The sequence below is a fragment of the Coturnix japonica genome, chromosome 11, assembly GCF_054131305.1.
Source record: "Coturnix japonica strain WE chromosome 11, WE-NBRP24, whole genome shotgun sequence".
In the NCBI taxonomy this organism is placed as follows: Eukaryota; Metazoa; Chordata; class Aves; order Galliformes; family Phasianidae; genus Coturnix; species Coturnix japonica.
In genome coordinates, this window is record NC_140673.1 from 24616550 (window position 1) to 24636136 (window position 19587).

The window sequence follows — 19587 nt, forward strand, 5'->3', positions numbered from 1 at the left end:
CATCGCCGCTCTCCCATTGCCCAGCTCCGCCGTCACTCACGCCCCGATCCCGCCCCCCCCGCTCTCCCTCAGGCCCTCGCCAAGATGGCGGCAGTGCGGCCCATGGCGGCCCGGCCCGCGGTGCTGTGCCGGGTGGCCGCTCACAGCCGCTCCATCCTCACACGGCCCGGGCCGCCCCGTCCCCGCGGGCCGCTGCCCCGCACCCCGTGGACAACTCGCGGGCCGCCCCCGGATCAGCTGGCCCGGGTGGTGGAGCGGCGGCCGGTACGAGAGCAGGTGGAGCTGGACAGCATCACGTACGAGGGCCGGCAGCACTATATGCCCGGCCTGGCCCGGCCGCGATTCCCACCTTGGGACCGGGGCTGGAGGGATCCGTGGCACAGCCCCGGGCCGCGAATCGAGGACATGGCGCTGCGGAAGGAGCGGGGCTGCTTCATCTGCCACCAGCGGGTCCGCATGTTGGAAGGTACCGCCATGGGCGGAGCCACGGCTGGCCGCGGTGTGCGGGCAGCTGAGACCGGGGGGAGGGCGTGAGGGCAGCGGGGACATGGACAGGAGGGACATGGACAGGAGGGACATGGACAGCAGGGACACGGACAGGAGGGACATGGACAGAGGGACATGGACAGGAGGGATATGGACAACAGGGATACGGATCTGTTGGAGTGCGGCCACGAAAATGGCCCCAGAGATGAAACAACGCCACTGTGATGGGCTCAGAGCTGTGGCTGCGCTGCACGGAGATATGAGGGCTCCTGGGCGGTCTGTCAGTGCTTCTAAGGGGGGCTGTGAGAAGGGGACAGGCTCTTGGGTGGGTTCTGCTGTGATAGGGTGAGGGGAAATGGTTTCAAGCTGAAACAGGAGAGATGCACCATCGCTGGAGACACCCGAGGCTGAATGGGGCTCTGAGCATCTGATAGAGCTGCGGGTGTCCCTGTTCAGTGCTGGCAGTGGGACCAGATGGCCTTTAAGGGTCCTTTCCAACTCAAGCAGTTTTATGGTTCTGTGAACCCTTCCATCAGCCCGCTGCACTGCACACCCATTGCCAGCCTGCCTGGTGGCCTCATTCATAGACTCACAGGGTCATTAAAGTTGGAAAAGCCCTTAAGATCAACCAAGTCCAACCCCAGCCCATCCCCACCATGCCCACTGACTGTGTCCCTCAGTGCCCTTGAACACCTCTGGGATGATGACTCCACTGCTTTCCCAGGCAGCCTGTACCGATACCTCCACAGTCTCTGATAAGAAGTTTTACCTCATATCCAGCTTGAAGAAAATTCACACTTACGTGTGTTGTTATTTTGTTTCGAGGTGTCCGTCAGGCACAGTGGCTCACCAAGACGAAGCTGGTACAAGGTTTACCTGCAGCGGTGCTCAGCATCGCCGAGAACCCAGCCTACCAGCTCCAGGAGCAGGAGGAGGCTGTACACCGTGCGATTGCACACGCACGGCTCTGGGAGACCACAGAAGTCTCTCCCAGAAGAGAAAAATACTGGTAAGTGTTCACTCAGGCTTTGGCGTAAAGCTGTTCGTCAGTGGGAACCACAGGCTGTAACGCTACAAGGAAAACTCACACATGGAGCTGCTGTAGGGAGAGCAAAACTGTCAGAGCCTTTGTCACCTTGTAAACAAAGCAGTTCTGCAGGTTGGCAGTAGTACCGACGTTACACATACTCTATATTGAAGCTTCTTTTAGGCCAAGGGCTGCGTTCTGCTTAAGATGAAGTTTTAGCTGATGCAGAATGTCAATTTATAAAATAGGTGACGCTAAGCATCACCTCTGCCAACTTGGAACGGGGCCGATTTGCTGGGTATTAACTTGAAATCAGTGTTAGCAATGATGTTTTACAACATTCGTATCCCAGAAGCATCCGCCTGCCATTAGCACGACATATTTACTTCATGTGACCGTTCTTTTTTCCCCTCACTCTACAGCCCTGTATTGTTTGAAGACTTGATACATTTATGCCGCTCAATGTCAATGAAGTATCCTTCCCTGGCTAGAAGAATGCTGGCTCGAAACTACCGGATTGCAGCTACGTGGGAAAGAGGTTGGTTGCTGCTGTGCTTGAGAGCAGTTGGCTCTTTTCCTTACCATGAGAGGCCTAACAAAGGCACCAAGAAGCTAAAGGCTTAGAAAGAACAGAACGATTTCTAGAACCAGTTCTTGATTCAGTAGCACTGCATGGATAGGCAGCCTTGACTGTTGGCAGGGTCCTTACCCTGAGGAGATTACTGAGGTGTCAGGCCATACCGACAAGGTGGTGGGAGAAGAGAACCAAGTGTCTTAAAACTGGTTGCTTATTTTTGGCATCCAAATCTGTATAGTGATCTTTCTAAATATGCTTAGTTAACAAGCTAACACCAGTAATCAACATTGCTGCTTTAGAAAAAGAACCTATGGTGGTGATATTATCTAAGATCAGGTTGGAGGTGAGGGGGAGAAGGAGCCTTGTAAAGCAAAGGGCTGCAAGAGTGCTGTTGCCTGGAAGCAAACGTATGCCTTTGCCCGACGTTATTTTAGTGATGTTTGAATACAGTCTGATTTCCCTTCCCAGAATCTACTCTCCTTCAGATCCGTGGCCTGAATGGAATACTTATGAACTCTATGACCCCAATACCACCTATAGCCTCCAAGGAAGAGATACTGGCCACAAAAGACCATGTTCTGGAGACCTTCTATCCCATCTCTCCCACAATCGACCTTCAGGAAGTGAATGTGTACCAAGAACTCAATGACACAGGCAAGTCTAGGAGCTGACAGTTTCTTAGCATCCCTTACCTTTGTGCCACATGGCTCCGGGGACGGGGAGGATGAGAGTGGGGCAGTGGGTGTGCAGTGCGGGCGCTCCACACCAGTAGCAGGTCTATGGAGAAAAAAAAAAGAAGCAGGCAAATTGCTTTAACAGATCCTGAAGATAAGGGAGAAAACATTGGCTCTGTAGCCTCTTACTGAGCGATTTCTGATGTGGTTATCTGCCGTTTAGGTTTCAAAGATGGTTATCCGTACTCTCATCCTCACACTCTGTATTTCCTGGAATCGGCCAACAATCGTCCTAACAGGTTCAGACCAGAACAGCTCCGTGCTAAAATGCTGATGTTTGCTTTTGGCAACGCGCTGGCAAAGGCGAAGGCGCTGTATGGGGTACGTATTGGAGACTGCTGCTGTCTTGCTGGGCCTTTGTTCTTTCCCTAACGCCGCAGCCAGCGGGGAGGGCTGTGGAATTCCTTTGCTGTAGCATGTTGGAATAGTTTTCAAAGCTGCACTGAGGATACTGTATCATAGCTTCCCACTCCAGAGCTCTTAGTCTAACGTTGAGGTATGGCTGCTGCTATCTGCTGATCCAGAACACCATCTCAGCAATGAGCGTGTTCATGATGTGACATGCACTGAGGTGGTAATAGGTAGGAGCCAGGGAGAAGGTTTAACTGTAAAATAAAAAAACCCTTCCCACATCTCAGTATGCAAATTGATACTTCGTTGCTGGCTGAAGGAGGAATTTTAATTAAAATACCAAATCTACATTCAAAACTTGTTTGACTAGAGTAATTTTCTGGGCAAGGTAACAATACATTTATTAAAATCTTGGCTTTAAACCAAGGAGAATATGCAGAATCAGCAGTTACTTGTACAGTTGCTGTGGTTGCTGGCTTTTTAAACGTTCTCCTTCCCTTCTTTCCTAGAATGATCCCCAGGTCTTGGAGCAGCCAATAGTGGTGCAAAGCGTTGGCACAGATGGCCAGCTCTTCCAGTTCTTGGTGTTCCAATTAAACACAACAGACCTCGTGTCTAATGATGGCATAAAGAATCTGGTCTGGATCGACTCTGACCAGTATCTCTATGAAAGTGCCCAATGTGTTCCAGAAGTCAAGAAGAAAGTCGTTATAGTAAGTGAATGGGGGCAAAGCACTGCTGGGCTGGGAATGGTCCTTGATGTGCAACACTTTCAGCTCTGCCAGAGGTCTGGGAGCTGGCATGCAGCTGTGGTGCAGGTTTTAAACCAGCCAAGGGGACTGATGCTGGCACTGGCCCCGTTCTTACAGGAGAGCCTTAAGCAGGTGTTACTGCCAGGGAGTATTTGTACTGCTGATGTACTGCATAGCATACAAGCCGCATGCCAAGCTTAATATGAACTCCTACATAAAGATATCCCCATCTGTAATCTACCATCTCATAGTATGCTTGTTTGAAATCAACTTGTGCTCTGACGAAGGGAGGGCTTACATGCTACTGTCGGCTTCACTGCGGAGTAAATGGAGCACAGTGCTGTCAGCCCTGGTTACAAGGGGACGGCATCTCAGGTGGGTGGGCAAAGCATTTGTGCTGCCTGAGATTGATGGCAGTGGGAGAACCTACACACAGACCCACCTGGGGAGGGCAGGGGGAGCACGGTTAGGAAGGCACCACCTTTGAAGCCTTATTCAAACGTATTTAAAGCTGTTTGTCTACATTAATCACTTCACTGCAAACTGAGCATCCATGTCTTTCCTCTGCAGAAGCCCACTGGAATATATGGCTTACAGCCAGAAACATTCAAGAAGTTTCTGGCTCTGTATCTGCATGGAACTGTGTGAAATTCAGCTCAAATGAAAATCCTTCACCAACTGTACCTGCTGCTTCTCATTGCCAGAACCATCGCGCAGTGAAGGGAAGGTGGACTGATGTACTTTCAGAAATAAATCACGTTGCTGCAGAAAGTAAATCTTTGTTTTAAACCAAACCGTGCCCGAAGAAAGTTTAATTTGAGGAGCTCAGCTCTGTGAGGTGACACGGTGATGGAGTGCATCCTCCGGGGTGTTTCCACCGTTACCTCACAGGAACATAAAGCGCTCGTGGTTCCTTTGCACAGCTGCTGTGCTCTGTGTGCTTTTGCACAGACAAACCTATTTTCAGAGTACCTGGGAGGTACCTGAGGAGCTTAAAGAGGGGAGCCCGAGTCGTGCCTTTCTCCTTCCATGTGGGTTTCACCTTGCTTTGCTCTTGGGTGCTCTGGGGTGTTGTGCTGCCTTGTGCTTAGTTCCCAAAGTACTTCATCAGAGAGGCTGGGTGGTTGGACCTGCAGAACTGTGGTTCTTCTCCCCCTCCCAGCACTGATTAAGAGAAGGAGCCATTTGGGGAAAGTGCCTTGGAACGTAGGGTGAAACTTTGGTGCCTGGTAAGTGGCTGCTAAAAACACAAAGCTTTTCTTCCTGCCACACATTGCGAGCTGAGCAGGAAGCACCACTCTGAAAACGGGGGGATTACGTTATGGCTTTTTTTGGTAAGATGAAGGTGAAATCGGCTCCGACCAAATGTAAAACGTTTTCCAGCTCTGCGCTGTTACCCTTCAGCACATGGGAAGGAACAGGACAGCCTGTGCTATTTTAAGGAGTGGGAGAGCACACACATTTCCAAGAAATTCCTATCACGTCAGTCTCTCATGTCACAGACCGGTCTGTGCTTTGTGATCTCGTCTGACCATCTGGATGAACACCTCCGTCGTGTGCTCCAGTCTCGGCCTATCAAACAGATCTTCATTCGTCAAACTGGAGATCAGCTGTTGGGCTCAATGAATTGGGAGGCATCTCCTGTGATTGAAATTAATAAATCCCTCAATAGTTAGGAGAAAACGCTTGAAGAGAAATAATCTGGTAAGCGTCACATTGATCTGAATTATGGTAATGCCACCTGTTCAAAGGGCTGCTCGATTCAGCTCGTCTGCTTAAATCTGTAATTCGCACCCAGCTATTTAGGAACATCTTTTCATAGCTGTGCTTTGCAGAGGCTGTTCCAGGTGGTGGTTCTGTCTCTTCAGGCTCGTTGGCTCTCTGCTATGTGGTGGGGGCCCTGCAGAACAGCTGGAAGTGACATGGCTCACCCTTCGTGCCGTGGGTCATTGCCCAGCACAGGGAGGCCGCCCTGCTGAGCAGCCAGCCCTGCACTCTGCAGCTCTCGCATTCCTGAGCAGAACAGCTTTGCTAAGGAAGCTGTTAAAAGATGGGTTGTGGTAAAGAAGGGGCATGGAGAGAGAGATGAAACACCTCCCGTGTTCCCGGTGGGTGTGGAGATGGCCTGCATGGGAAAGAGCCAAAGTCCCCTTTTACCGCTCCACAAAGAAATTGCTGCTAGGAAAGGCAGCAGGAGAGAAGAAAGAGTGAGGCTGGAGTCCTGCCTGTGCCGGGAGTTGAGACAAAGCATGGGAAGGGATGGAGGAGGGCAGAACAAAGGCAATATTGACAAACGATGGCAGCAGTAAAACGTTGGGCGCTCAGCGGGGAAATGAGGTCGCTTCAGGTACCAGCTTTGCTCACTCAGAAGCCGTGTGAGCTGAGCGGCTGCTGCCAGCCCTGATCTGGGCTTATATTGCTGGGGGTGCAGCAGCCCCCTGTCCTGGGTGAGCTCTGAGGTCCCAGAGGGAGGGCAGGGTGGGCAGAGCCGCGCTCCTGGGGTGCAGGTGTCCTGAGGGTGCTGCAGGCAACTGCGTGCAATCCATGCGTTCCTCCAGTGTCACCCGATGGAATCAAACTGGAGCTGGGAATGGGGCACAGAGGCACATCTGGGAGGGCATCAATAAGTCATAAAGGCTCGTCAGCAGCTAAACGGCATTACCTCAGCACGGCCCGAGAAGCAGACATTAACATTTCATGAACGGCAGTCGGGAAGCAGAACGTGGGAGAACATGTTGGCTGTGCCGCCAGGGAGAGCTGCAAGAAGAGCTCCTGCTGCCTCCATTAGGAGCAGCCGCCAGCACCGTGACCTGCTGAGCTGCTCCTGGGTAACTCTTGTCTCTGGGAGCTGCACGGGCTGCAACCACTCACTGCAGTGGGCACGCAGGGCACAGAGCAAGTGCATCGTGTGCTGAGTCCCTCGCTGCTGCTCAAGATGAGGACTGTTAGTCCAGTGCTGCTTTCCCCTGGCTCATGCCCAGTATGGGCCCAATGTCCAGGGGCTGTTAGTGGTGCCAGCAAATACACAGTGCACCTCCTGGAGCCCCTGCTCCTCACCTCCTCCTTTAATTTAATGAGCACCGACTGGGAGACAATTATCCCTGGGGCTGGGCTTGGGAGGCTGCAGAGGAAGGAGGTTGGCAGCTCTCAGTGCTGTGTTGAAAGAAACAATCCAAGGCTGTAGGACCCAAGCTAAGAAAGACTGTTGTAGAGGCCCAGAGGAGGGCCATGAAGATGCTCAGTGCTGGAGCACCTCTACAACAAAAGGCTGTGGGAGCTGGGCCTGTTCAGCCCAGAGGAGGCTGCAGGGAGGCTTCATTGCGGCCTTCCATCGCAACACCTGCCCCTGCAGCAGGGGTTGGAGCGAGGTGGGCTTTGAGATCCCTCCCATCCCAACCATTGTATGTCTTTCCCAGGCTAACAGCTGAATTTACTCCAAAACGCTTCACAAATCCAAGAAGGCACCACAAAAGCATCCTATCCCCACACACTGCCAGCACAAACATGGCCCCCAACCCACAACATCCCAGCACTGCAATGGGGCTGAGCCCAGAGCACACAGCCACACACGGCCCACACCGAGAACAAACAGCTGAGCACCGGGTTCAAATGTTTATGTTGATATTTATTACAGCATTGGGGGAGGGGGGGGGAGGGCGGGGGAAAGGGGGGAGAACCGTTTCATTCATTCAAAAAATAAACCAAAAAACCCAAACCCCATCCCATAGCAATGAAGACAATAATTTAGCTATTCATTTTAAAATACATTAAAAGCCGTCCTTTCATTTCCTCGCGTCAGAATAAAACAAAAAAGGAAAAAAAAAAAAGATGGAAAAATGGGGAAAAACCAATAAAGACAAAAAACCTGGACCCATCGTGGAGCCCACGGGAGCATCTTGGATCTTCACTGAGTCAGTCAGAGCGGTACCTCGGAAGCAATAACCTGACCATAAGGATGAAGTGCCCCCGGCCGCCCCTCCCCACCCCTACAGGAAAAGCACAATTAATGCCTAGGAAAAAGAAGGCAAACATTATAACCAAAATCCATATTACACACTAAAAAAAGGTCCGTGGTCATCTCAAGTCTCGCGCCGGGAATCAGAAAAACAAGCCAAACGTTCCCCAAAACATCTCAATGAAGGGGTGCGGAAAAAAAGACATCCCTTTAATAAAACATGATCAACAAATATCGTACACAAACTACAATGTAGAATCAGTACTTTTTTTTCTTTTCTTTTTTTTTAACTTTTTTTTTGTCTTTTTTTTTTTTTTCCCTCTCGGTATTTTAGAACCAGACTACAAGGTAAGAAAAAACACTGAAACAAGATACAATGCTTTCAATAATCCGCACAAGGGTCAATCCAGGGAGATCATATTTTACATAGTATGATATACACGGAGCAGAAATGGAGATTGAGAGAAACGAAGAGCAGCGCAGGGGGGGGCTGCACGGTAACCCCCCCCCATTCCCCACCCCCACACCCCCAGCACGGGGCCCCTTCCTGCTGCGTCCTTATGACAGCGTACAGAGTAGCAAGGATACATCGCAACAACGGTTAACTGCTTCGAAAAGATCTCCATCCAGTTCCGACCCACAGAGAAGTGAAACCCCGACAAGAGAACATCTTTAAAGGGATAACAAAGCAAAAAAGACCGAGCAAAAAAATCCCTTTCCCCACCCCCCAATAAAAAAGAACCGAGGTTGGCTGAGATCACAGCTTCAAAGTCCCAGGGCGGAGCGGCCCTTTCCTTCTCCTTTCTTTCGGTGGATTGAACAAGTCAAAGAGGTGATAGTGGTGAACCAGCTGGAGGAAGGGAGGGACAGAGTTCTTGGCGTACTCTGGGGAGGGGGGACGGACTAACACAGTGCATGCCACAGCCACGGGGAGGGAGATCACAGCGAACCAAGGATGTGATCCTACGGGGCCACCTGTGTTAGTGCCTTTATCACGAGGTGGTGGAGTCTCTTCATCTCGTCACTGGAGGAGGAAGCGAAGTGCTGCCAACGAGCACAAAAAGAACCCAAAAATGGAACAAAAAAAGGAGGAAAAACAGCAACGGAAACAAAACCAAAGCAAAAAACAAACACAAAACCAAGAAACAAAAAACAAAAAACAAAACCAACCAGGCCTTCCGAACGAAAACCACCATTGTAAACTGTCCAGTTTATTTAAAAAATGACTACAACAGAGACAACATGAGGTTCCATATCTAGACTAGCTTCCTGGTGTCGCACGGCACAAACATACAACGGGGTTCTGTTTCTGTCTTTATTTAAAAGAACAAAGCAAAGAGATCGGAGTTGGGTGCTAGAGGCTTCCATTTGTTTCCAAAAAGAAGTGTCATGTACATATATAAACCCTTCTGCACAAAGAAGGATCTTGTCATCATGTCTTGAAATATTTTAAGTTTTGTCCTTCATGTTTTATGGAATAAAAAGTTCAGCCTTTTTATTGCATGAAACTAAACCTTGGGGGTGCTGGCCCCGCCACGCGTCTCCCTGCCCATACACCTAGCTTCTTCTTGCATAATTCTTTGAGATCCTCTGAACGGCAGCTGACTCTCTTGATCCTGGAGAGGAGGAGGGGGAGGGAAATCACACACTCATCGTCATGCTGGGGGAATACTGCAAGAGAGACAAAGCCATGGTGAGCGCCAGCCCCGAGCACCGCTGCTCCGTGTGGAGAGGAGACGGGAGAGCGGGGCTGGGGCTCATGGAAGCTGTAAAGCAACGTAATGGGAGCGAATAAATCAGACGGAGAGAGGATGGCGGAGGCTCCTTTATCAGGATATAATCTGCTCTGCAAGTTGCCTTTCCAGAGAGAAAATAACCACAGCAGTATGGGGTAAGAAGCAATTGGGAAGAAAAAAAAAAAGCAATAATTAAGCCGTACGTATGTATGTAATGCTAATATAGTAAAAGCAGGCGAGGCGCCTGAGCCTGTGCCCAGCACTGAGAGCCGGCTGCAGCTCTCACCCTCACCTCCCATTACTTTGGAGGAACCCGAGCGACTCCAAACAGCAGCGGGGAGTGGAGGAGGTGGGAGTGGAGCTGCATGTCCCAGCTGGCCGCCATCCCATGGGAGCCTCTCCCACAGCCTCCTCACCTCCATTCCCCACGTCTCTCTGCCCTGGGAGAAGCCAAGCTTGCTTCCACCCATGCCCACCCCACGCCTTTCTTCCTCCTCCGCCTTCTGTCCCAGAGCTGCTTGTAAACAGCAAAACCGAGGGCAAAAAGGATGGAGGGCACCCGTCCTCATCTCCAGACTCACATTGTCGTTTTGGAAGGAATGGAGAAAGTTGCCTCCCAGCTCCCCGTCGTCTCTTGGAGTGCCCGGGGGATTGCTAATGCCACTTATGTTGTTTGGAGAATTCTGCAGGAGAGCACAGGGTATGCGGTCAGTGGGATCCCACACACCCAGCCTGCCCCGCTCACAGCCCCAGGAAAGGGAGGTCCCGCACAGCCCAGCAGCTCACTTACTTTTGGAAGTCCATCTATGTCTCCTGACCCTGCGGGGTGGAGACAAATGAGAAAAGCCTTATTGAAGATGCAGCCACAGCCCCCCTCCCCTCCACAAACCCCACTCAGCAGGAGAACCACGGGGGCTCCCCGAGGCACGGGGCGGGCGCTCACCTAACGATCCATTCATGTGATGGGGCTCCATGCCACCCATGCCACCCATGGGGCCGTCAGAGCCAGGGCCCATCGGGAACTGTGGAAGGGAAGGCAAGCACAAATCGTCAGCCATAAGGTAACAACACTGTGTCAGACAGAAGGCAGCACCCAGGCCCTGGTGGCTCTGGGTTCCCATCTCCCAGCCTGACTGTAGCTGGCTAAGATGGATGCATCCACCCCCAAAGGCTGCAGGACACACCTAGAGGGCTGTAGCCATCCACGTCTACCTACAGCGTTTGGCCAAACCCAGAGACCGTGCCAACACTGCAGGCTTGTGGTCATCCACATCCACCTACAGCATCTGGGCAGACCCAGGTGTTCAAGGCACACCAGCACTGAGGGCTCTCTTCACATACATATATGTGCAATTAAGGCAGTTGATGCTCGAACCCCTCCAAACCCAAAGGCTCACCATCACCTTGACCAGAGCAGCAGGACCGCCACCCTCTTGATAAGCATAAAAAATTAACAAAGTCGCCCAAGAGTTAATCACTTTTTGATGGTTTGTTTTATTTCTATTTTGTAACAAATGGCTGAAATCAATTAAACTGCTTTGCTCTCAACTGATGAAGTTAATTATGATTTGTTATGGTATCTGATATGTAAATTATTAGAAAGCAGACTTACATTCGATCGACTGCCTGCGGGCGGTACTGGATTAATCATTGTGTAGATGTTGTCACTTGAATTTGTTGAATCTGTGGAACAGTGAAGCCCAGTAAGTCTGGTGATTAATTCATTTCTTAATTAAAACAAACTCATGCCACTTGAACTCATTCTTTTGTATTTTATCACCTAAAATTCCCTCTAAGTACCACCATTTTCTGGCTAATTTGTATTTAATGAAGATCCACAAAGTTTTTAATCACAGAAATTCAACTGTGAAAAAAATAATTCAACTTCTAACCACGAAGCGCGGGGCTCACTTGTCGGGGGATGTGCAGAGAGAGAACGTGCAGCCACCGACCCATACCAAGAAGCATCGACTCTGAACGCATACAGGATTATCCCAAAATACAGGGGCAGGAGGGAGGGGCCTGGCTGCGAGGTCAGCGAGTTTTGTAAGGACCCAGCCAGAAATGTAGGTCAGGGCTCCTCATCAAAATGCAGGAGGAGAAGGAGCAGCCACAGCCGAGCTGCAGCTCCTCCCCTGCAGCTGTGGCACCGCGCTCCCCCCAAAGCCCAGCAGGGGGGGGGGGGGAACAGGGCCGGCCCCAGGGAGGGGTGTGGGCTCCCACCTGCAGGGCTGGGCATGATGGGTGTCCCTGGAGGGCCGCCGCCGCCGGGAGGACCCTGCAAAGAGATGGAGCTGAGTGAGCTGCGCTGCTGTCCTGAAGCACCCCAGAGTGCAGCCCCGGTTTGACCCCAGCAGCACTAAAGCATGGGGAATGCTGCGTTATATCCCTGCTGCCCCTCATTTGCTGATGCCCTCCCAGCCCCAAAGCCAACCCCACATGCCCTACTTTCACCCGTACTTGCATGGAGCTGGGAGAACTCACCACATATGTACCAGGCGATGAAGAAGAGTATGGGATCTACATGGAAAGAAGAGCAGAGTTTAGCAACCGGGGCCAGGAGAAAGCATCCCCAAGCCCCACGGACACCCAGGCTGTGCGTCCAATGTTAGGGATGCTCCCCACGCAGCCATTGTGCCTTAGATACAAGGACAGAGCATACTCACTGAGTTAGCACTGCTGGGGTTGGGCCATGGTCTGCCAGCTCCTGGCCCCCTGAAGATAAAATGAAACAGAAAAATACAGTTCTGCTGTTATCCATCACTCTGCACGTCCCGGGGCAGCCAAGAAGCACCCCAGGTCCTGAAAGTGCAAGGACACATGTGCCCAGTGTGGGCTGAGGGGGCTTACATGTTAATTCCGGGCATGCCGGGGCCTAAGGAGTTGGGCGGAGGTCTCATGCCGCTGCCATAGTTCTGCAACGATAACCAAGGATCAGTCTACCATAACGAGAGGGGAAACCGGAGAGGGAAAGAGAAGGGAAAAAAAGACACAAACAAACAAAAAAACAAGAGGGTTAGTTTGCAAAAAAGAAAGCTGCAGATCATTAGGTGACGACGGAAAAGAATAACAACTTAAAAAACAAAACCACAGTAACGCAAAGCCCGTCTGCTCCCAGCAGGGCAGAGCAGTGGGGTTTGTTTTTCTGCAGCCACGTGGCTCTGCCACAATCCCCCAGGAGCAGCTCAGCACCTGCAGCCACCCTGGCACCCCATAGCCACAGGGACACCCCATAGCCACAGGGACAGCCCATAGCCACAGGACACCCCAAGTCCCACCCCTTGGGGTCCCCTCTCAGCCTTCATCTCGTTACAACAGCCCCAGCACAAAGCCCAGCCCAGAGTGCTGCAGGAGGAGGAATCCCCCGCATGCTGCGCTCCATTGGATTTGTGCTGTGCTCGCTGCCCTCTGGGCGATGCACAGCCTGATTTAGGTCGCGCTGCAAGAGCAGAGCTGCTGCCTTCCCCCACTCTGCACGCCTGCTCCCACATGCGGCTTTGTAGTTTGTCTTTTTTTTTTCTTTCTTAAGCAAGGCAGGGGAGGAAACGGCACGCTGTGGTCCCTGTGCCCTACAGCCTGCAGGAGGAGGAGAGGAAAAGGAGGAAGAGGAGGAGGAGGAAGGCATTATGGTGGGCAGAAGCTGCAGTGCCTGCTGGCTGCTGGGGTGCAGTGTCCCCCCAGGAGCAGGGTGCCCGCAGCCCTGGAGCTCCACAGACACCCACAGATCTCAGCACATCTCCCATCAGGTCAACCATGCTACGATGCATCAGTTCTGGCAGCATTTGTGCCATTTAGAGCAGGAGATGGGCACAGCTCCCCAAGCACTCACAGCTCAATTTTAAGCTAGCTTTTTTTTTTTTTTAGGCCAACTTTTCCCTGGGTTTATGCACTGCTCTGTTGTGAGCATCCAGGAAGTTTGTTTTGGAGGAGGCAAACAAGGGTTTCCCCAAACAAATTACCAGCAAGGCCATAATTGATCCAAATTCCAGCCATTTGCACTGAATTGCAGCATCAAACCTCTCGTTTAAGGAAAAAAAAAATATGCTCAGCATGTTTAATTGGAGCTGAAAGGGAGGCAAAGGGAGCCATCTGAAAGATGCTGGAGGAGGGTGGGGAGGAACGCAGCTGTGCTGAGCGACCTGCGTGCTGGGCAAGCACTGATGGAGCCTTTAACAGAGGCACTGAGTTATGTGATGCAGTTAAAAGTCTGGCTCCTAAAGAGAAAAAGGAGAAGAGTTGGGCTGTAAGAGGTGATTCACAGTTGGTCTGTAATTAGCGGGACACTGGGATGTCACAGCTGGGCGCTCTGGGGGTATTTGGAATAACTTTTAAGCCATGTCTGGGAAGGTCCTGGTACAACACTTTAACAACAACAAGGAGAAGTGCTGGGCAGGTGGGGAGCTGTGAGCTCTGACCTTGGTTCAGAACTTTTGACGGCTGCCTCCAGCTTTGGGAAGGCAGCACGAGGTCAGGAAGGCAGCAGTTGCGCTTCGCAAAGGGGAGGGCACCCTTCTGCCAAGCTCTCCCTCATGTACGTACACAGGGAGCGGCGGAGTAAAAAATAAAGCTCTGAGAATTTCACAGCTCCTCCCGGCTCGCAGACCTGCCGCCAGCCCACGCAGCGCTGCCAGGCTTCGCAGCAATCTCAGCAAGTGGGAAGCGAACAGCTCAATGCTTTCCTTGGCGCTGGTCGTGCTGGCAAATGCCATTTACAAAACTTTTTTTTGCAATCCCTCAAAAAAGGAGCACTGCAGGTGCAGGAGCAGCCCCTGCATCCTCAGCCACGGCACTGCTAACACAGCACGGGCAATACTGCTTGAAAGTGTCCTCCCCCTGCCCTGGGGTGGATGTAGAGCCGTGGATTCGGGCACTCCTCCCTGCCTCGTGGTAGGGAATGACACAACTCCCTTGACGCTGCACTCGCTTTAGCTCGACAGTCTCGAGGGGAAAAACAAAACAAAACTCGAACACACACGTTTGTCTCCTGACAGACTCTGAGCCTCGCGCTAAAAACCCGACGTAGGCGACAATGCAGAGAGGATAAACCTACAACCAAAATATGGTAATGTGTTTTTGAAGTCTCTTAGAAGGAACAAACAGAAGTGAGTCAACAGAGCAGCATGCAAATCCACTTCAGAAAATGAATCAACAGAAAGGCAGAATATATTAACCCAGATCTGCTTAATTTCAGAGTTTGTTCCTCCTTGGGCTGGATGTCCCCACCACACCTCCCCTTCTCTGGAGTAGCTGAGCAGGATTTGGTATTACTGCAGCGTAAGAGAGAACTTTGATTGAGTTTGAGCAGCTTTATGAGCTGTGGTTGGGTGAAGTGAGAGCGGGGGGAGCTGCATTGTGTTTACACAGTTGGGAGCACACGTGTGAGAAACCACGGGGACAACCAGCACTGGCACAGGAGCTGTGAGAGTTCAAGGTGTGGGGTGTGCCAAAATGCCTGCAAAAGGACTAGAGCTTCTGAAACACACTTGAAAAAGCCAAAAAATAGGTGACCCAACTTCTCTGAGGCACAGAGGGCACTGAGGATGAGGATGTTGGCATGCAGGTGGCCAAGCTGCAGGTGAAATCTGCCCTGCTAAGCACACCTTCCTCCTGAGCCCAGTACCTCTGCACAACCTCCCCCTTCACCCCTCCAAAAACAACCCTGAAATAAGAGGGAGCTCAAGTGCACCACAGATCAGGGCACGAGGGGGAGAAACCAGCAAAGGGAACAGTTATTTCCTCACTGAAGGCATCTTTCCATTTGTTTTCTTATTATTATTATTATTATTTATTTTTAATGTAAGCATCCTTCCCCTTTCCTGCTGTTAGGGTCATAACTGTTTCCCAGGCCTGCTGCATAATGCACTCAAACACTGCTACGGCTCGGCGCTAAGTGGCATCCCCTTCGGCTGAAGGGTAAGGGGGGCTGCAATACCCTTAATGAGGACACGCAGCCCTGAAGACCTCACTACCGTTAAAAGGAGGGATTTCCAGATGCAAGACTAATGTAAAACGCATTAACACTAATGGGGGACAGGAGGGGAAATCTCCCAGCCTTTCCTGCCCCTGGGGGTTGTGGAGATAGTGGTTGGTGTTGGCAGAGCTGTGCGCTGCTCTTTGGTGCTGCTGGGTTACCTGCGGACCGGGACCCATGGGGCCCATCCCTCGCGGAGGATTCATCCTTTGCATGGGTCCGCCCATGTTCGGGTGCCCTGCCGGGAGGAAAGCAACCACATTAGGTGGGATGGAACCCCAAAGTAACAGCTAACGAGGAGGGGGAAACGTCCAAACCACCGCTGTCGGTTTACCTTGCTGTCGCGTGGGATCCATCGAATTGGGCAGCAATGGCTGTGTACCAGGAACGGCCCCCGGAGGCTGGGGAAACAAGGCAGGGGAGATTACACAAATCAGCACATGGCCAAAATGCAGCTGAGGTGCAGAGACCTGAGTTAAGGTTTTCCAGTTCCCAAGGGAACAGGGGTTGCTCAGGACCCAGCTCCCTCCTGTCTTGTAGAGCTGCATTGAACCTTACACTGCCCTGGATGCCACATCCCTACAACTCCTGGCACCGTTCCTCTTTCCCTTTGAAAATACTCCCTAGAATCTGACTCTAGACACCAGTATCTCGGGAGCCCCATGCTGTGCAGGGCAGAGATATTCTGGCAAGCCACGATGGCAGCCCAACACAACAGCCCATAATGGGCAATGCTGTGCTCACAAGAGACCAGCACTTGGGTTCACCCCTGCATGCATGGGGCCCATTCCCATGTCTTCAGATGAGGTTGCTCCCCCTCCCTGTAGCACAGGCTATTTAAAGTTCAAAGGCTGCCTTCCCCACACTGCTCTGAGCAGATAAAGGGGGAGAAAGCACAGATACTATCTGCCTTGGGGAAGCAAACTGCAAGCCTTTCTGAAGCAGAGCTGCCTTTTATTTGAATACCACCGTGACACTGGTCCCCCTCATGCGAACACAGGCCCCATCCAACTCAGCAGCCAGGCTGACTTTCATTCCCAGTATTTTACACCTTGGAAGATAGTGGCAGGAGGAAGATAAACAAGAGCTGTCGTGGCGGTGAGTATTTAGACTTCAGCTCTCTGACTTGCCTGCCTTCCTATTTATTCTCATCCCACTAGATGTGACCGTAACGACACCAAGCTCTGGGTATGCACAAAGCTGCATTTTAGACATGGTGTATGGAGAAAAAGTATATTTCTATTTAACCTTATGGTTGAAATCAAAGGTTAGGAGACGCGGAAGACCTGAACCCCACTGCTGCACAAACCCTCTGCGGTCCCTGCTTTGCCAGCACACGGGACGCATCTGTGCAGTGCATGGTGGTGAGAAACCACAACTGGTTGGTCTCAGCCCTGCTACCAGCAGCTTGGGTAGGACATAACAAAACAACCGCTGGGAACAGCAGCAGCTCCGCCTCCCCCAAGGCCTCCACCAAAACCCACAGAGCCGCATGCTGCTCCGTGCTGTCCATCTGTCCGCATCGCTGCCACCTCCTACCCCGCCTGGTCTGGAGGTGTTTTGGAAGACCCAGAGAATAAAGCCTCTAATCCAGCAACTAACAGCGAATATAAGAACAACGTCACTCGTAAGAAGCGTTAACAAAAGCAAACTCCCAAGACAATATTTTCCAAAGTTATTTTGCTACTCCAAGGAATTGCACGCTTCCTTTAATTTCACTGCAACGAAAAGCAACCCATCATGAGGTTATTGCCACACAGACCTGCTGTCAGTGCCTCAAGGCAATGCCACACGTTACGGCAGCGCGTGGAGTGGGAGCTGGCAAGGACAGCAGCAAACGGCCGCCGGTTAAGCCGAGATAAGAGGATAAACCCAACCCCAAAATTCAGGAGCGACCTGCCCTGCCTGACCCCGCGGCAGCCAGGATTATCTCCATCGCTTTAATTTGCAGGGATAGCAGGGAAAATCTGTCCGGGGTCGGGGAGCTGTACCTGGTTTCCCATCCGGATGGGGGGCCGGGGACCTCCTGCGTAGCGTGGTGACATGAAAGGCTGCAATGACACAGAAAGCAGGTTAGCATCATGCAGTGGGGGGACAGCTCGTGCCCCACACACGCTGGTTAGACTTTATAGACTTTTGTTTTTTTCTGGAGAAATCCTTCTTTCAAAAAGTTGAGTTGAAAAAGGAAAAAAAGAAAAAAAGAAAACAAGAAAAGAAAAAAAATATATTAAAAAAGTGTCCGGAGTCCATTTATTTATGTAAGGTTTTTCTGTAGGTTTATTGTTTGAGAGTGTATGACATATTTAGGCTGTACTATGTGAGGCTGTTACAATTAGTGCACGGGAAACCCTGAGTGTTAGATACTGAGCTTAAACGTATGTATATATATGTGTGAAAGTGGGAAATAAGCACATACAGACACGCACACACACAAAAAAACACCCCAACGCTAAGTGTGGAAAAAAAATAAGAAGACTTAAGGTGCTCTTTTACAACTGCTGCTACCAACAGAAGCTTAAAAACCCACATCCAGCTCCATTCCTCGGGTTGCCTGGGGGAGGTAAACCACTCTGATACCCACGAGTGAGTTCTCAGTCCGCCGTCACCTGCACACCCAGCAAAAACAACCCAGCACTGGGGGGGAAGCAGCACCCCATGGCAGAGCTGGGGGCAGCGGGCTCCCGCTCCCAGCGCGCTCGCAGAGCGCGTCCCGATTCACAGCCCTACCCATCGCTAGTGCCGTTACCTGACTGTGGGGTCCCATCATGCTGTTAGGGTTGTGGGGTGGAGGCTGTGCGTGTGGCGAGGGCTGTGAACCAGGCGGTCCCTGTGAGGTCAGACAGTAGAAGGAGGTTATAGATTAGCACATGAAAGCGCAGAAAGAGCTAAAAAGGATTGACGGGTGGAGCTGTTTATATTTTGTTGTTGTCGTGGAAGGCGGTTCGCCAATTGTTGTTTTTCTTTCTCTCCTTTTAGTTGAGTTTCTACTCATTTGTAACTTAACGATGAATAACGATATAGGGAAAAAATAAAAACAAAAATAAAAAAAAACACCAAAAAACCAAAAAACCCCAAAAATAAGAAAAAAATTCAGAACATCTGTCAAAGTACAGCGGCCACATTACAGTGAACGGTGCAGTAGTTCAACCACGTCTGTGATGATAAACACACAGGGAAACACTTGGCGAGGGCGTGCAACGAGGAAGAAAAATAGGCAGGAGAGGAGGGGGGGGCAGAGAGGCTGGGGGGGAAATGCCCCTAAAAAAACACCAAAAAAACACCCCAAAACAACAACAAAAATCATGTTCTCCTCTCTCCTCCCACATCCTGAAGGCTGGAAACACCTTCCAGGGTTTGCCAGCCCAGGGCCCGAGGTGTGCTCGGGTAAAGTGCTACTCAGGACCAATATGGAAAAAAGGAAACATTAGTTGCTGTAGGTTTTGAGCACCGCAATGCAGCAGTTGCTGACATTTTGGGGTTGAACGCCCACTTTTTTCTTTTTCTTAAATATTTCCCTTTAAAGCACAAAATGAAAGTTTGCTTGAAGGAACGGTGAGTTTGGTGCAAGGACGTATCGCTGCATGTTAACACAGGGGGGGGGGAAAAAAAGAGGGGTATTTTTGAGTCAAAGGACGTGTAATTGGTACAGAAAGCAAATAAGCTCGGTAAGTGCGTTATGCGAAGCGACTGCACACTCCAGGAAAGGCGCAAAGCAGATGTTCTCTACCTGCCTTGTTACTAATTTCAACAAGTGTTCGCCTTCTAGCTGCTGCCAGCAATGGCATGGTTTGTTACCATGAGCAATTTTCTTAATTAACAGACATTAATTAGCCATTTAGCAATTTTGCAAGCATTTGTTTAGCAGCTTTCCTAAACATGAATACCACTGTGATAATGGTACTGATTAGAGGGTCCCCTAATTAACAGTACAGGGAAGGAAAATTGAAATCACATAAATTAAAAAGGGAGGGGAAGTTAATGAAGGCAGGACATATTTG

General features: G+C 51.0%; 3 protein-coding genes across 16 annotated transcripts in view; 1 reads left to right on the forward strand and 2 right to left on the reverse strand.

The window, feature by feature from the left end:
• The window catches only part of CYB5RL (cytochrome b5 reductase like), a 9640-nt gene extending 9154 nt beyond the window's left edge, over nt 1-486 (reverse strand). For both annotated transcript variants that reach the window (XM_085511782.1, XM_085511781.1), the window contains exon 1: nt 350-486. The gene's annotated coding sequence lies outside the window, so the exon portion shown is untranslated. The remainder of the gene's footprint in view (nt 1-349) is intronic.
• Nucleotides 61-4721, forward strand: MRPL37 (mitochondrial ribosomal protein L37). The gene is made up of 7 exons (XM_015870702.3): nt 61-466; nt 1312-1495; nt 1936-2051; nt 2559-2744; nt 2988-3145; nt 3685-3888; nt 4498-4721. Exons 1-7 carry the CDS (start codon nt 85-87, stop codon nt 4573-4575), a joined length of 1308 nt encoding a protein of 435 aa, XP_015726188.1. The 5' UTR covers nt 61-84; the 3' UTR covers nt 4576-4721.
• A 4337-nt stretch (nt 4722-9058) lies between these two features.
• Nucleotides 9059-19587, reverse strand: part of SSBP3 (single stranded DNA binding protein 3) — a 48755-nt gene continuing 38226 nt past the window's right edge. For 3 of the 13 annotated variants that reach the window (XM_085511762.1, XM_015870806.3, XM_085511768.1), the window contains 13 exons: nt 18336-18416; nt 17581-17640; nt 15924-15990; nt 15751-15827; nt 12469-12533; nt 12285-12333; nt 12103-12138; nt 11842-11896; nt 11231-11301; nt 10562-10640; nt 10409-10437; nt 10200-10301; nt 9059-9553 (listed from right to left, as the gene is read on the reverse strand). In XM_085511762.1, coding sequence (XP_085367888.1) covers nt 9524-9553; nt 10200-10301; nt 10409-10437; nt 10562-10640; nt 11231-11301; nt 11842-11896; nt 12103-12138; nt 12285-12333; nt 12469-12533; nt 15751-15827; nt 15924-15990; nt 17581-17640; nt 18336-18416 — 801 coding nt within the window. In that variant the 3' untranslated portion in view covers nt 9059-9523. Of the gene's footprint in view, nt 9554-10199; nt 10302-10408; nt 10438-10561; nt 10641-11230; nt 11302-11841; nt 11897-12102; nt 12139-12284; nt 12334-12468; nt 12558-15750; nt 15828-15923; nt 15991-17580; nt 17641-18335; nt 18417-19587 lie in introns of all 13 variants that reach the window. The other 10 variants (XM_085511766.1, XM_015870809.3, XM_085511769.1 and 7 more) reach the window with 5 other exon arrangements.